This window comes from Rhopalosiphum maidis, chromosome 1 (genome assembly GCF_003676215.2).
Source record: "Rhopalosiphum maidis isolate BTI-1 chromosome 1, ASM367621v3, whole genome shotgun sequence".
In the NCBI taxonomy this organism is placed as follows: domain Eukaryota; kingdom Metazoa; phylum Arthropoda; class Insecta; order Hemiptera; family Aphididae; genus Rhopalosiphum; species Rhopalosiphum maidis.
This window is the reverse complement of record NC_040877.1, coordinates 84,965,455-84,981,109: the sequence shown is the minus strand read 5'-3', so window position 1 is coordinate 84,981,109 and position 15,655 is coordinate 84,965,455. Positions and strand designations below refer to the sequence as shown.

The 15,655-nt window shown below is 28.2% G+C and overlaps 2 protein-coding genes across 4 annotated transcripts; one reads left to right on the top strand and one right to left on the bottom strand.

The window, feature by feature from the left end:
* The first annotated feature begins 1,066 nt into the window (after positions 1–1,066).
* Positions 1,067–4,040, top strand: LOC113557034 (isatin hydrolase-like). Its single transcript, XM_026962312.2, has 3 exons — positions 1,067–1,503; positions 2,415–2,610; positions 2,831–4,040. The coding sequence occupies exons 1-3, from the start codon at positions 1,215–1,217 to the stop codon at positions 3,114–3,116; spliced, it is 771 nt and encodes a 256-aa protein (XP_026818113.1). The 5' UTR covers positions 1,067–1,214; the 3' UTR covers positions 3,117–4,040.
* A 4,901-nt stretch (positions 4,041–8,941) lies between these two features.
* LOC113559358 (casein kinase I-like) lies at positions 8,942–15,069 on the bottom strand. 3 transcript variants are annotated; one of them, XM_026965081.2, is made up of 9 exons: positions 14,544–15,067; positions 12,954–13,064; positions 12,736–12,884; positions 12,018–12,246; positions 11,788–11,958; positions 11,578–11,726; positions 10,339–10,534; positions 10,013–10,154; positions 8,942–9,138 (listed from the first exon to the last, which is right to left on the bottom strand). In XM_026965081.2, the coding sequence occupies exons 1-9, from the start codon at positions 14,617–14,619 to the stop codon at positions 9,108–9,110; spliced, it is 1,254 nt and encodes a 417-aa protein (XP_026820882.1). In that variant the 5' UTR covers positions 14,620–15,067; the 3' UTR covers positions 8,942–9,107. The 3 variants fall into 3 exon arrangements, with proteins under 3 accessions (XP_026820882.1, XP_026820883.1, XP_026820881.1); XM_026965082.2 differs by having other exon boundaries at positions 8,948–9,219; positions 14,544–15,069; XM_026965080.2 differs by lacking the exon at positions 8,942–9,138 and having other exon boundaries at positions 9,249–10,154; positions 14,544–15,068.
* Between the last annotated feature and the right edge of the window lie 586 nt (positions 15,070–15,655).

Here is a 15,655-nt window from a genome sequence, read left to right as displayed (position 1 = left end):
GAAAATCCCTTTTCTGCTATTTAGCGAGTAACTTTTTTTTTTAAAAATTATTACGTTTCAAAATACAAATGTTTAATCGTTTAGCTTTTGAACTATTTAACTTTTGTGTACGATAATAAGTTCATGATAATGAATTTGGAAGATATAAGAGCTATGGTGATTTAGCATTTTTAGTAATTAATAATAATTTATCAACATTTAATAAATACTAGATCCAATAATAACATTTTTAAAAAAATTGTTCGCTAAATAATTTAACGTAAAAAAGTGGGTTATCATTTGAAAAACAGAAGTTTGTATCACTGCAGAACACGTCTTTATAGTAATACAAACGATCTCGTGAACTTTAAAACACAATTTTTAAGTATAATTAAACATTCCAAAAATCAGAATTTAAATTAACTCATTATTAAATTTAAAAAAAAAATGGGGGTGAGCACTGAGCATTCTTGGGAATCGCCTTATATACAGTATACTTGTGTAAGTTGTGATAATGCTTGTATAGGATCTAAGCATTTGAATTATTGTTCCTTTCAAACATTCAAACAATCAAATACTATAATTTTGAAGTTTTTTTTAAAATAATTTAACTATACCTACATAATATTAATTGTAAGTTATTTTTAAATTGTTTTAATGTATTGCATTCACAAATTATTTTTTAGAATTTATATCATTATAGTTTGTTTTTGCTATGTGATATTTAAAATAAATAAAAATTGAATTTCAATGTTTATTTACTTATATATAGTAATAGTTGTATGTTGACCTATTTATTCTTTATTTCTTTATAATAGGTACATATAATACTGTTGTTGCAGTATAACACATTAACACCTTAGTAAATATAACAAATCAACAACGATTATTAATATTTAGTAACCTACGTATGACCTCATACTAGCTATACCAATAAAATTAAACCAATATATCAGAAACAATATTACAGCTTAATATTATTATGCGCTAATCACTTTTTTTTTTTAATTTTATTTTGTTACTTTAATGTGTTATTAGATACACCTTGTATGTACAGATAGATATAGGTTCACAGATATATTATTTTACAATGCGACAAGCCATTGAGGTGTGGGTAGGGAGTATAATAGTTACCTATAGGGTATAGGTCATCGTACCTACTGTTCATAAATATAAAAATTGTTAATAAATCAAGTGATTCGTTGTTTTTTTTTTTTGCGCACATTTAATACGTGATGTATTTATATGGGTGGAACTTAATTTTGGTAATTTTGGTGGCAAGGAAAGCTAACGGTGTTGTGATTGATTTAAGTCATGGTTATCAAAACCAATCTACTACCTGTTGGAATCCAACGCAGCGGTTCGAAATATTTGGAGTAAAGAGAGGCGAAAGTTCTAGATGGTATTCAACACAGAGTTTTTCAGTATCTGAACATTGTGGCACTCATTTAGATGCACCTTATCATTTTTATCAAGCCGGATGGAAATTAGATGATATTCCATTAGAGCGCATGATAGTTGAAGGCAAGTTAAAATAAAACATAGCTAGGTTAACTCTTTAAAACCGTAGGTATCTATATGGTATAAAAATACGAACTAAGAGTGTAAACATTTTGTAAATTTTGTACAAATTCGATTTAAATGACATTAAAATGACTTAACCTTAATCTAAATCTAAAAGGTTGTTCAAAACTTAAAATAAAAACCTCATGGATGGTTTGTATTTATATTTAAAATTTTTATAACTATTCAAATTGATTACACTTTAAATTATTACCTACTATTTACAACTTTAGGTACAACGTTTAATTTTTTAGTAGCCATAAAGAAGTCCATAAACATCAAAGTCACTTATAGGTATGCAGATATACATCATTGGAAATCCATCCGGTTGTATTATTTACATATTAATAATGGTCTTAACTATTTATGCATGAATTGAAAATCTATTATAATATAAAATTAAAAACATTAAATTATTAAATTTACATAAAGGGCATTTGGACAGTAGTTATAACATGGGCATAGGGTATGAATTCATACTTTTAGCGTGTACAATTTTTTAAAGCATACACGCGTAAAATGTTAAATACTAAAACTACTCTCATAAGCACATTTAGTAAAAGTTGAACAAATGTTCAAAAAAAAAACTCAGAAATCAGAATAATAAAAATAAGGTCTACAAAATAATAATATAATTATTTTCAATATGCAACTTTTGAATTTTAACGTAATCGTGCATAGGTTAGGTTAGCATATGGTTTTTGTTCGAAAATTTTACAAAACCACTATACCAAAGAAATATTTGAAAAATATTAAAGTATTTGGATACTATTATAACAGCAAGTCAGCAAACATAAATGTTTAAATAATTTTGTAGTACACAAAAAAAAATGTATCACTAATAACTTATAATTTTAAATGTGTTTGAATAGGTGTGCATCTTAATGTCAGTCGTGAAGTTAATGGAAACGGTGACTTTTTACTGACAGTCGATCATTTGAAAAAATGGGAACACGAAAATGGTCCACTTCCACAGCGTTCTGTGATATTAGTCAATTTCGGTTGGGCTCACAAGTTTGGCAATCGTCAACTATACTATAATAACGACACAGAGCGATCATTATTAAGGTAATAATATGGTATACTTGGTAATAATAGCTGTATAAAATATAATGTTCGTATATAATTTATTTTCTCATTTTAGCATAAAACAGTTTATACAATATAATATACTACTACTATTATTATTGCATTCGTCATTTATATGAATGTAGGAATTTTTAAATTTAGTATATGTAGTGCTATTAGTTTTTCTAAGTGTAAAATAAATCTATTATTATTTTTAAAGTTTTCCAGGATTATCTAAAGAAGCAGCACAGTGGATTGTGGATTCCAAAAAAGTATTTGGCATAGGAGTAGATGGCCCGAGTGTCGATGCAGGCAGAACAACGACACACGATGTGCACAGAATAGTATCTAAAGCGAATATATATAATCTTGAAAACGTAGCTTTAAATGGTACGACATTACCATCAAAAGGATTTAAACTTATTATCCAGCCAATCAAAATTATAGGAGGTACCGGTGCACCTTGTCGGATTTTAGCTTTTACAAATAATACACTCGATAAATGAATGACAATTCAGTACTTGATTATGTACATTTTAATAAAGCGCCCAACTATAAATTATAATGGATAATTGATCGCCATAAAATAAAGTCACACAAAGGTCAAATGTAAGACAAGATATTGTCTTTTTAATTTTATACAAACGTAATTTCTTCTGTATGCTATAATAATTTAAATATAGATAATTATGTAGGCTCTTACATATTTTTTTGAAAAATTATGGTTATAAACTTGTAATATATTTTTATTTTTTACAAACATATATCCCTTTTAGTGATAGTCACGATATTTTGACTGTTTTAAATTACATTTTACCTATTTTATTAGAAAAATTAACGCGAGTTTACTGTGATTAAAGATGTGATTATTATGAATACAAATAAAATTGGCTTACCGTGGACAGAATTACAGAAAATACTGATAATTAATAAGTACTTATAGACTTAGTTATAGACTTATAGATATGATGCCAGTATTTGATTTGTCAATACCGGTGTAATAGGAACACTATAAAACAAATTCTCCATAACAAAATTAATTTTTTACACAAATTATTACGAAGAACTTTAATTTAGATACATTAAAATCGGAATACTGGACAGTATTGTATGATAGTCCGGATTTCGGAATTAGTATACGTTGAGATTAATTTATTTTAATATAATTTATAATAAAACATCTTTTGCAATAGACACGACTGACAGGCTATTACGAAAACATTAATAATAATAATAATAGACTTAAAGAATGGATAACAACAGGTATATATTATACTATAATACTATATATTATGCTCAGCTTGAAGAAAACAAAATTTGTCTATAAAAATTAAATTATCAATCCTTATAAAAAATGAACATGCTAATAACAAAGCGTTCCTTATGTTCTTTGCCACTAAATACAAAAATAATAATAAATTTATAACTATTTTATAACCAGTAAAAAAATCAATATTAAAAATTGACTTTATAACTGTTAGCTTTTATAGTCTTTATTATGTTATTGGCTGGAAAGTGAAAATACATAATATTTATACTTATCTACCTATTCACATTGATTATAGAATAGTTTATTAGTCTATTATATAATCAATGCTATTTTGTTATTCAATTTGGACATTTGGTATAGTTATTAGTTTGTATACTTATTTACTTTTATTTACAATCAGTATATTCATAACAATTTTGTAAGCGCTTTCTATACATAATTTTAAACAATTTTTTTAAAAACAAATCAATTTATATGTACTTAAAAAAAATCAAATTTTAAAAATTCGAAATACATAAAATTATTTGTACAAATTATAAAAAAAATCAAACAGTTTTTAAAAATAATAATACGATTTGTATCTATATGTACGTATTAATTATTATCATAAAAAAAATACAATTAAACAGTTATTCACAGGTATATGCATTTAATAATTAATGTTTATAAATTATGGATCTCATCTCAAACTTTTATATACACCTATAGTGTTATACATCGGTAGATGTACTCACTCAACTGCACTCGTAATATCATTGATATACTAGGGCGAGTACTGTACGATAGCCAAAATATGTAAATAATATGCAGATAGTTATAAATTTCTAAGCACAGAACTAGAATCTATAGAAAGTTTATCGAGGCACTTAAAAATAAAGGTACTCATATTTTTACATTTTATTACGCAATAGGTATGCAATTTTTATTACTTATAAGTCAATAATAAAATATGCATAGTAAATTTTATTATACATACCTATTATATTTGTAACTTTGTGAGTCAACGTCAGATACTGTAATTTTATTATAAATCTATTAAATATATACCGAATTTAACATATAAAACAGATTGTCAAATGAAAATTTCTGTATCGAATGTACATCTTTTAACAATTTATAAATAAAATAGTTCATTTACAATATACAGTAAAATCTCGTTACAACGAACTCTAGGGGAGGAGGCGAATTTTTTTTTTCGTTAAAACGGAAATTTCGTTGTAACGAAAATTCGAATAAGCCCTTTATAAGCGCTGCTTTTCGGCAGGGGACTTCTATGACTTTCGTTATAACGGGAATTTACTGTACTATCTTTTTGAATGAAATTTCATTTATTCTGTGATGTATAGCCTTGTACATGTACAGTACACACCTACACCTGTAGACTAAAAGCCACTAAGGGTTAAGTAAATAATAAAATAAACGTGCCTAATGCAAAATAAATAAAATATTTATACATTATTTGAACATCGCAGATGTTGTAAGTACCTACGAACCTATGAGTAATACACGTCTAATACTAGCATTTAAAATCTGAATTTCTATAAGAACCCCGTTGGCTAATTCAATACTAAGGAATAAACGTGACAGTGATGGGTTCGTGATTTCATTGTCTCTTTCTATTATGACGCTGCGATATACGATGTATACCCATAGGCCGTATATTCCATTCAGCCAACTATGGTTTTGAAAACAATATTGAATAACCAATCGCCATACAAAGAATAACCAACGATAATATTAATATCTTCGCGAGAACGAACATACGACGATAATACGCGTGTTCGTTGATGATATTTTTTATATATGACGGACAGAGCCGGATTAAGGACCTAAGCCGTCCTCGAACAATGTAAATATATATTTAATACTCTTCATCGATAAGGAGTTGTCAAAATTTAAAACAACACAATATACTTAATGTGCTAACAGGCATTGCCTGAACGTCCGCACTGTTACAAGTCTCATATTATATATTGTGTGCGAAGTTCTTGCTGTTTAAATTCTATACATTTTCTTGTACGTCACCTGTACAAAAATCGTAAAGGTTTATATGTCCCGAAAATTAATTAATTTCAACATTTTGCGACGTAATTTAACAGTTTAACTAGTATAGGTACAGTTATATACAGAAGATTAATATGCGCACGATAAAGCGTTCAAACAAATGTGCATTAAAGAAATTTTGAATTTATCACATTTTTTTTTTTGTCCTTCTATAATATTATATTTTTATATTACGAAACATATATTAAAATAAAATATATATAATGTATACATGTTAATGTAAATTATTTTACACGACGAATGAATTCGTGCACATCGCACAGATTGTAACCGTTACTTATTTTTCTTTTCAAAATAACCTGAATAGCTAACGATGATATCATATAAAATATTATAGTATGCGCGTGGAAGGTGTGGAAGTGTCACAGAATCTCTAAGGCGTCGAGGAATAAGTCTTATTATTAATGTTAAATAATTTTTTTTTTTTTAACTTAATACGTTCATCGCTTTAATTCTTTAAAGTGAGGTTTTTTGATGAAAACGCATGCCTGTGCTGACGGATCAATGAAAATCACTCAGCGAAATTAATGTGCGAACATAAATTTAGACGTAATTTACAACACGAATATTTCGACGACTGTTTTCGCAGCGTAACCGGGTATACAAAAAAAAAAACTCAGGAAGAAAAACTTCGCAATGGAGACCTTTGTTTGTTGTTGTGTAATACAATATCGGAAAATAGGTTGAACTTTTTAAATTAAAAACTTAAATAAATAATCATCTCAGAATTAAAAATTAAAACAATAAACATATTATTATGTATTATATAGACAAGTTTATATTACAAAATGACAGTATAATTTGTATTTTATATTACAAAACAAATCTGGCAAATGAGAACTTAACCAACAAACCTCATTATTACATTATAATTAAATATTAATTAAAAATTATACATAGAAATTTGGAAAAATTAATTGTTTACAAAAGAAAAAAAAATGCAACATTTATGTTTTTTTTTCTATTTGTTAGAATTCTAGTATAAACTTAATAATAAAATAATGTGATGAGTTTTCTTAAAAGTTGTCTGACACTGTAAATTCTAATCAAACTGTCCAAAAATGTAATATATAAAAATAACTAAAATATGTCATATTAAATATTATACAAAGATTGATCGTTTAAACATTTTAACATCACAAAGGTTTTTAATGGTTTGAATAAAAAAAAAAATTGTGGTTATTTCATAAAATCTAGTCGAGTGGGCGGACACAATGTCTTAAAGTATGATGCTCTTATTGTTTCGTATAATGACAATGTACACATTTTTAAAATATAATTGACTAACATTTTAATTTAATCATTTATTAAGTTGTAAAATTGCCGACAATGATAATAGGTACATCTCCGCCATCTACTAGATACATGTTGAGGAAAAAAAAAAGAAATAGAATAAACTAATATATAGACACCAAAAAGTTCCCACAAAAAAAAAAAAATGCATTTACACCACAACTGGTATATAAATTCAACGAGGATATCACGGAAAGCATTATTATTATACAAATTGCAAGTCAAACTTAAAACCATTAATATATATATAAATATTTTGTCCAGTGTATCGAGAATTCCCTGAAGACTAAAACTGGATAGGTACTGGTAAATGACAAGTCAAATGGCCAGAGTTAAAATAATACAATATGTCAAAGCACAATTATTATTAAAAATTATATCGTGTAAATCAGCGCGGTTAATAACAAGAGTACATAAAGCAAGTTGATTTTTAAAATCTCATATGGTACGCCTTCAGTTTATGTAGATTTAATATAATGAGAATTGTTTTTTATTTTCAATTTAAGATATATAAATAATAAATTCGTCATTTTTTAATAAGCATGGAACAAATAGATTTTAGACCTCGAATCTTGATTGTTATTGAACAAATTAAATGCTTCACATTCTCAATTTCAAATGAAGGAGGTGGAGGGTGTAGATTACACAATAAAGCTATTTTTATATAGATCACTTATTAGTATTGTTTGATGAAATTTATACATTCAATAATGTAAAAGTAATCGAGAATACAAACATAGATTTCGGTCATTGATTTATACAAGAATCATATCCAATCAAAAAGATATTCTTGGTTTCAATAAATGATACATTTAATTGGTCCATTTTACAATTATATGTAACTAACACAAAATATCAGTCGATAAGAGAATTAATATTGAAAGACATTTAATACTGACATATTGGTATTGTATTATTTGTAGTAAAAATTTTCATATTAATAGAAATATAATGTAATAGATTTCCTACAGGGTTTGATATAATTTGTTAATAGACAAGATAAGACATTAAATTATTAGTTAAAAAAAAAAACATATGAAAATTGTTCAATAAAGAACAATTTTTTTTTATATAAATATAATAAAGGGATTTTTTCAGTTGGTTTTTTAATTCATTCATATAGCTGAGGTATGCTAAAAATATATATAGAACTATGCAAAGCGAGACATTAAATATAGCATACAGAAACTCCATTGAATGAATTCTATCAAAGTCAAATCCCATAATTAGTCATGTGTAACAATGGAAAATGATGGTAGCTAAATTTTGCAATTATTTGACAGTGCCAATAGAAACAAATTATAATTTAAAGGGAATCAATAAAAAGAATTTATTCCATAAAATTAAATAATAATAAAACAGCAAAAAAACTTAAAATATTTAATAATTAATATTAATAATTTTCTATTTTATTATAAAAATTAATGAGGGGTACAAAGATTTACATTTAAATAAAACATATATTATTTGTTTCTATAGTTCATATTTATAGAAATGAATCCAAGCCCATAACTATATAATATACTATATGTATATATATATTTATTTTGTAAAAGTTTAGAACATTATTTAAAATATTTTTATATTGCCCATATTATTTTTTGGGTTAAATATTAATTTTATCTAATAATTTTTCTTTGAACTTTTTTCTAAAAGGTTTGTTAAATTGTAATTAATGAATTTTTATTTTATTTGAATTACATAAAAAATACTTAAGTATATCTTAACCAAAAATAACTAAATTTAATAATAAAATAAAAAAAAATAAAAAAAAAATAGGCTAGGCTATTTACATAATTTCAAACGCAATAGTTTATTTATGCTGGTGCATGATTGGCATTCTATCCGGTGCTTTGACCCATATTGGGGCTCACGCAGGTGGTATCATTGAACCGGAGACGCTTCCAAAACAAAGAAAAGAAAAGTTCTTACATAAATTCTCGACTTTGAAGTATTAATATGTGTAAGGTAGGACATGAAAGCTATGGGCAGCAACACATGTTAAAAAAAGTAAAAATCAATAATACATATATTTCTTAAATTAAGTTAAAATCAGTTATGCAACTCCTTTAAATTACAAAGAGTATCATATTCTAAATAGTTATTAGCTATATGATACATAATTATGTTATGTACAAAACCACCTTATGTTCAAGTCAACAATCTTAAGAAAAAAAAAAAAAAGAAAAAGAAGAAAAGTAGAATATTCAAGAGCTGAGATTTAATTCAAACATTATAATTACTACATACTCCCACCAAAATTACATTAGAGATAAAGTAGTAATATTAATATATTTTATTTATACAAGAATACTTGAAAAGTTTTAGCCATAAACATTGTTAATACAATTATTTTAGTAATGTGAGGCATGCATTGATAATGGATAACTAAATGTACACAAGCACACCAGAAAAATTAATTCAAATTGAGTCACAAGAGAAACGCTCTCCTATTGCTTAAACATTTCTGATAATTATTAAGATATCTTAAGTATAGAAACTTACGCCAAAAAATAAAATAAACAGCTCAATGCCAATTCCAATTTTGGGTGCAAAATTGTGAAAATAAATGCAACAATGAATGCCGTTTTCAATACCGGCACAGTTAATATGTATTATTTTAATGTATAAAAAAAATGAAAAATTAATATTTTTCATTTAGAAAATGGTAGTAGAGAAAAAAATATCATGTTAGCTGGTGTTATGAGAAAAACATTTTTGGGGATTTGTTAGAATTAAGTTTGATGGCGATTGCGTCTGGTCACAGATACTGACTTGGTTTGCAAAGGTTGAGTAACAGACGGCGATTCAGATGTTGCCATTGCTGAGCTTCGAGTTTGAGTTCTAACTGGTCGTGCTGAACCAGGATCAGCACTATAACGCAATCTTGTTGGTAACGGTTGAATAACACCACCGCCTAATATAATTAAAACCAATAATACTGGTATATTACTTATATAATATGATATTAATATATTATTATTAATTTTTTTTTAATTAGTGTAATAGTTATTGATTATTGACATTTAATTAAATAAATAAGGTTACTATAATCTATCAATACAATATTATTATTTTTATTAATCATATTTGATATTTACCTGAACAATTATCCATTGGTACCAGAGGAACTTTGGATAAAAAATTCTTTATCCCACTCTGATCAGCTTGAGCGCGACTATTTAGTGGTTGGACGTTAGTAGAAGGAGAGCTACTGTCTTGCATTGCACGTCTACTATCTTGATGCGAGGCATTTTTTTGATCGTCTGATCCACTATAACGAGCACCATTTGCTCCCTAAAATAATATTAATAGTCAAACATATTACTGCTGAAATAAAAGTTGAGTTTTTACCCTAATGTATGCTAGAATTAAATATTTTAAAAAGATGTCGTATACTAACTAATGTATGCGTTACTAACACAACATTTTAAATTCAGAATGATCCGTTTTACTTTATTTTTAATATCAAAATGAAATGAACTATTATCAAATGCTTTTGATATTTTAATTTTGAAGCAAATAATAAGAATTTTAAAATTAAAATTAAAAATGTTTTAAACAAGGGCTTGGATTACTTTTAAATTTTTAAATTTGATAATAACTAATTTAAAACTTATATTAAAAATTAGAGTAAAACAGATTCTTCTTAACTTGAACTCTGCTTGAACAACCTTGTTGCTTGTGTAGATAACACGTAACAGGCTGTAGTGCTGTACGGAAAAGTTAAATAATATTTATATAGCTTAAGATAATATGTGATATAATAATTATAATTTAAACAAATTATTAAACTGAAAGAATACAAATAGTGATATTTATTATAAATTAATTTTATTTGTTTTTTTTTTTTTATTGAAATCTTTAAAACTAGAATGTAAATACATTTTTTTTAAATTTCAGGTAATGTATAGCAATTTGTTTTTTATTTAGCAGACATTATGTTTAAAATAATTTTTTTATGGAAAAAATATTATTTTACGTACTATTAACATAAACTTTTTATGAACGAAGGAATGTGAAAGAAAAAAATTATGGAAGTTTATACCTAGTGTTTCTTAAAAAAGTTTGGTTAGATAAAAATTTTGGAAGAAGAACTCGGGAACGCTCCTCAATATTTGGTGACTTTAGTCCCCCCCTCAACATTTTTCCCACTTTAACCACTGCATGTAGGTATAACAACATTCTTACAGAATTCTAAATAAGCACAGTGGAAACTGTTCTATTCACAAATGTAATTAAACTATACAATTTTCATATTTGCTACTAGTTAACTTCATAAATAAAGACATATAATAGATATTAGATTATATTATCTAATATTAAAAAAGTATACTCACAAATTTCAACATATTCCAATCAAAAATATAGTCGTATGTAAATCCTTGACGATGGAACAACTGCCTAAATAATTGCCTTAAATAAGTAAAATCTGGTTTTTCTGTGAATCTCAAAGCACGACAATATAACAAGTATGTTAAAAATTCATCTAGAATAATAATTTATGATTAATAAGGGTTTTAACATGAAGAAACTTTTGTTTATTTTACTTGGATATCCTTTGCATAAATCTTCAAATGAAGTAACAATTTTTTTTTCACTGATACGTTCATATTTTTGTCGTTTAGTAACTGCTTTTAAACCTTGCCATGGCAAAGAACCACGATTGAAGTACATTAATACATAACCAAGAGACTCTAGATCATCTCTTCGACTTTGTTCTAAATATTTAATTAAATATTAATAAAAAATATAGTTCTTCTAACCACATAATAATTACCTATTCCTAAATGGGTATTTATGGAAGCATATCGAGCAGTTCCAGTGAGATTTTTGTTCTCTCGATACATTATATGTTCATTAGTTCGGCTATCGCAATATTTCTTTGCAAGACCAAAATCTATAATATACACCAAATTGCCACGTTTACCCAAACCCATTAGAAAATTGTCTGGCTTGATATCCCTGTGTATGAAGTTTTTACTATGTATATACTCTATTCTATCCAGCTGAAAATGAAAACATAATTATTAGACATGGTATTTATTTTAAAATATATAAGTATAACCAAATAATGTTCAAGCAAAAATAATAACAATTTTTATGACAAGATATAATTATAACTTTTTTTATAAATTTAAATATTTATAAATGCTTATTCTTAATAAATAATACATTTGTTATTTAAGTTAGATTAAACAAAATATGAAAATTTAATATTTAAAAAAATATATATATTATGAAGAAATATGAGTACATAGAAATACTTAAATTGCTAAAAAATTGTTGTGATTGAGACTTTTAATATATAAAAGAAAAAACTTATTATAGAAAGGTAAAAATTAATTGAAGATTTACTATTATGAATGATTGGTGTAAAATATGTTGTAGAAGTCAATGTACCTATTGACTATAAAAAAATAAAAGATAAATCTTCAAAAAAAATATTTTTAAATTGTATTTATAATAGCATTTTGTTTAAGTTATAAAATAATTACCAATTGGTCAGCTAATAGTAGCACAGTTTTTATTGAAAATCTTCTGGAACAAAAATTGAAAAGATCCTCTAATGACGGACCTAGTAATTCCATTACCATAACATTGTAATCTCCTTCGGAACCGCACCATTTTATTATAGGTATACCAGCTAAAATTAAAATAAGAATTAAAAATAACATTACACTGATATTTTCAAAAACTTCATGTTGTAACTTACGTGCTCTTGAAAGCATTTTGTAAATTTTGGATTCTATGTGCAACTGGGGGTGTCGCGTTTTTATACATTCTAATTTAATGGCTACTTCTTCTCCTGTAGAAATATTTGTACCTAAAAAAAAAAATAAAAATAGTTATTATAAGTTAAAACAAATACATAGATAATAATCTAATATACTCTTTTTTTTAATTTTAATTGAAATGAAATACAGGTTACTATATGTTTTGTAAATGGATTACGCGAGTGACTAAAAAAATGGTTTTCTAATGTTTTTCTAAAACATGTTTAAGTTAACCTATCTAAATGATAAACTATAGGTGATTGTGATCATTTCATTTTCGTTATATAAACCCAAAAATGCATTTTCACTCATGTCTAAAGTGTTTACTTTAGTTAAAAGTTTGAATGAATGTATCATGTATGTTTGTGAAACGATCAAAACATTATAATTTTTAACTAATTAGACAGAAATTTCAAAAAAAATTATTTTGTTTTGTTATCAAATCATTTTTTAGTCAAAACAGTGTTATAAAAGAAAATGATATTTAATTAGTAAATATATCAAGAAGAAGCAAAAGTAATTTAATTATCTAAAATAGGGTTTTCAATTTTACCATACAAATATACAATAAAAACAAAAAGATACACATTAAGCAGATATAGATATTTTACATTTCTTAACTTTTATTTTTCAGTCATTCTTTAATAGGAAACATAATGAATGTTTTGTTTTTTAATTCTAATTATTAATGTAATAAATTATTTTTTAAACATAATTATTTATTATATTATTAGAATAATAATCGTTGGTATAGAGGATAACTTTAATAGCATATCAAATCAAATTAAATAATACAGTAAAAATTTGTAATTTTACTATTAGTTAATAGGTAGTTACACAATAACCCAACAGTACTTACTAATCTTGTTAAATCAATAAAGGATATGTTAAAAATATTTTAATCAATTTATAATTTATTGTGGGATACTTTTATATTGTTTTATAAAAATGTTGAGTTAATAAATCCAATATCAAGCAAGTTAATTATAACTGATTAGTTACAAAAAGAAAAAAAGAAATCAAGCAACCAAAAATTTACAAGAATGACAGTATTACCTGAACTAGATCACAGGAAGTCAAAAATAATTATCACAGAGAAAAATCACAAACCATATGGACAACAATTCTGATTTGCAATAAGAAATCAGTAGATTTCACATTACAAGGGATTTAATAGAGAAAAGGATGTGAATGGGATCAGATTACACCAGAGTATGAAAACACTAAATGACTATGGATACTATATAGATGCTTATGTTAGTACTTTGAGATCTAAGTATGAACATGTATTGTGAAACTGGATTAATCATTAAGGATTTGATGAGTGTTAGATAGTACACTGTTGACAAAAGTGGTGGACGGACTGTGTCAAGTAAGTGGCCGTCGAAGGTAGTCGATCACAGGAAACAAGGATCGAGGGAGTCAAGACAAGGGTCGCAGACTACCGGGTCGGCTGCAAGAGACAGAGAACGTATACGGCTTGCATCGTCCGTGTCGGCTGTGCGGACCACCACGACCGATGAACTCACCGAGGTAGATGTCGCCAAACGAACCGCTACCGATCTTCCGTCCCAGCCGGTATTTATTGCCAACCCTCAGTTCCATCGCTCGTCGTTCATCTAATACACCCAAAGCGTGGTGCGGAGCTGCTCTGGTGGTGGTGGTGATTGTGGTGATTGTGATAGTGATGGTGGTGGTGACGGCGGCGGAGACAGCAGCAGCAGCAGCAGCAGCAGCAGCAGCAGCAGTGGCTGAGTGGCGGCGGCAGACGGATCACGGACACGCAGCGGTGCTGTCAACAGGACACGGGAGACGGCGACGACGACGACGACGACGCGACGGGGAAACGTGTGGCGGCAGAGGTGGTCATTGTCCAGTCGTCCATCCAGCGAGGCGCATAGCGGCCATGTTGATTGTGTGTTGATTATAATTTGTCGACTCGTCTCCTCGTCGTGTGCGTGTAAGGTGTCCGTGTGTGCGTACGTGTACGAGTGTGTGTGTGCGTGTTGGTCCGTAAGTACGCGGTCTCGTGCGTGTGTGTGTGTGCGTGTTCGTAGCTGGTGCGCGCGTGTGGTGTGTATATTGTAATGGTTATAGTGTGACAAAAGAGCTGCGGAGGAGTGGGAGGAGCCCGACCGTGCCACTGGCGGCGTTCTCTCTCTCTCGCGGCGGCGGTTTCTCTCGCTCGGGCCTCCGTCGTCTCGCTCCCTCGCAGCCGTCTTTCCGCCAAACTCGTTATCACCGTTCCGCGCGACGTCGGACGGGACGTGGACGGACGGGCGGTCGGTCAGGCTGCCGCGACCGTGCGCGCTCGTCGAACAGCTGTTTTCCCTTCTCTCACCGCCGTCCGCGGCCGCACATAAGTTTATAATAATGACGCGATAAAAAAAAAAATAGGCTTAAAAAAAATACATTATAACGTCATTATTATGAATAATGTCGCCGTTTTCTCGGTTCTGTCGTTGTCTTTCCACTTTCGGCGTACGATTCTCTCGCGTCGTCCGGCCAGAGGATTTCCTACGAAGCGATATTATTAATTTCGGCGATTCATCCGTCCGCGGGCCGAGGGAGATCGTCATCGTTCCGTCTCGTTTTCTCCGTCGCTCGCCTCCACCCCTCTCCAACCACACACACACACACC

Bases quoted from the DNA above. Each gene is read 5' to 3' on its own strand.
- LOC113557034 (XM_026962312.2), top strand. From the start codon at position 1,215: ATGTATTTATATGGGTGGAACTTAATTTTGGTAATTTTGGTGGCAAGG. The intron at 1,504-2,414 runs GCAAGTTAAAAT...GTGTTTGAATAG, and splicing joins AGAGCGCATGATAGTTGAAG to GTGTGCATCTTAATGTCAGT. The intron at 2,611-2,830 runs GTAATAATATGG...TTATTTTTAAAG, and splicing joins ACAGAGCGATCATTATTAAG to TTTTCCAGGATTATCTAAAG.
- LOC113559358 (XM_026965080.2), bottom strand. From the start codon at position 14,619: ATGGAACTGAGGGTTGGCAATAAATACCGGCTGGGACGGAAGATCGGT. The intron at 11,959-12,017 runs GTAATTATTATG...TTAAATATTTAG, and splicing joins AAATACCCATTTAGGAATAG to AACAAAGTCGAAGAGATGAT. The intron at 11,727-11,787 runs GTAAAATAAACA...TTATTATTCTAG, and splicing joins TTTATGCAAAGGATATCCAA to ATGAATTTTTAACATACTTG.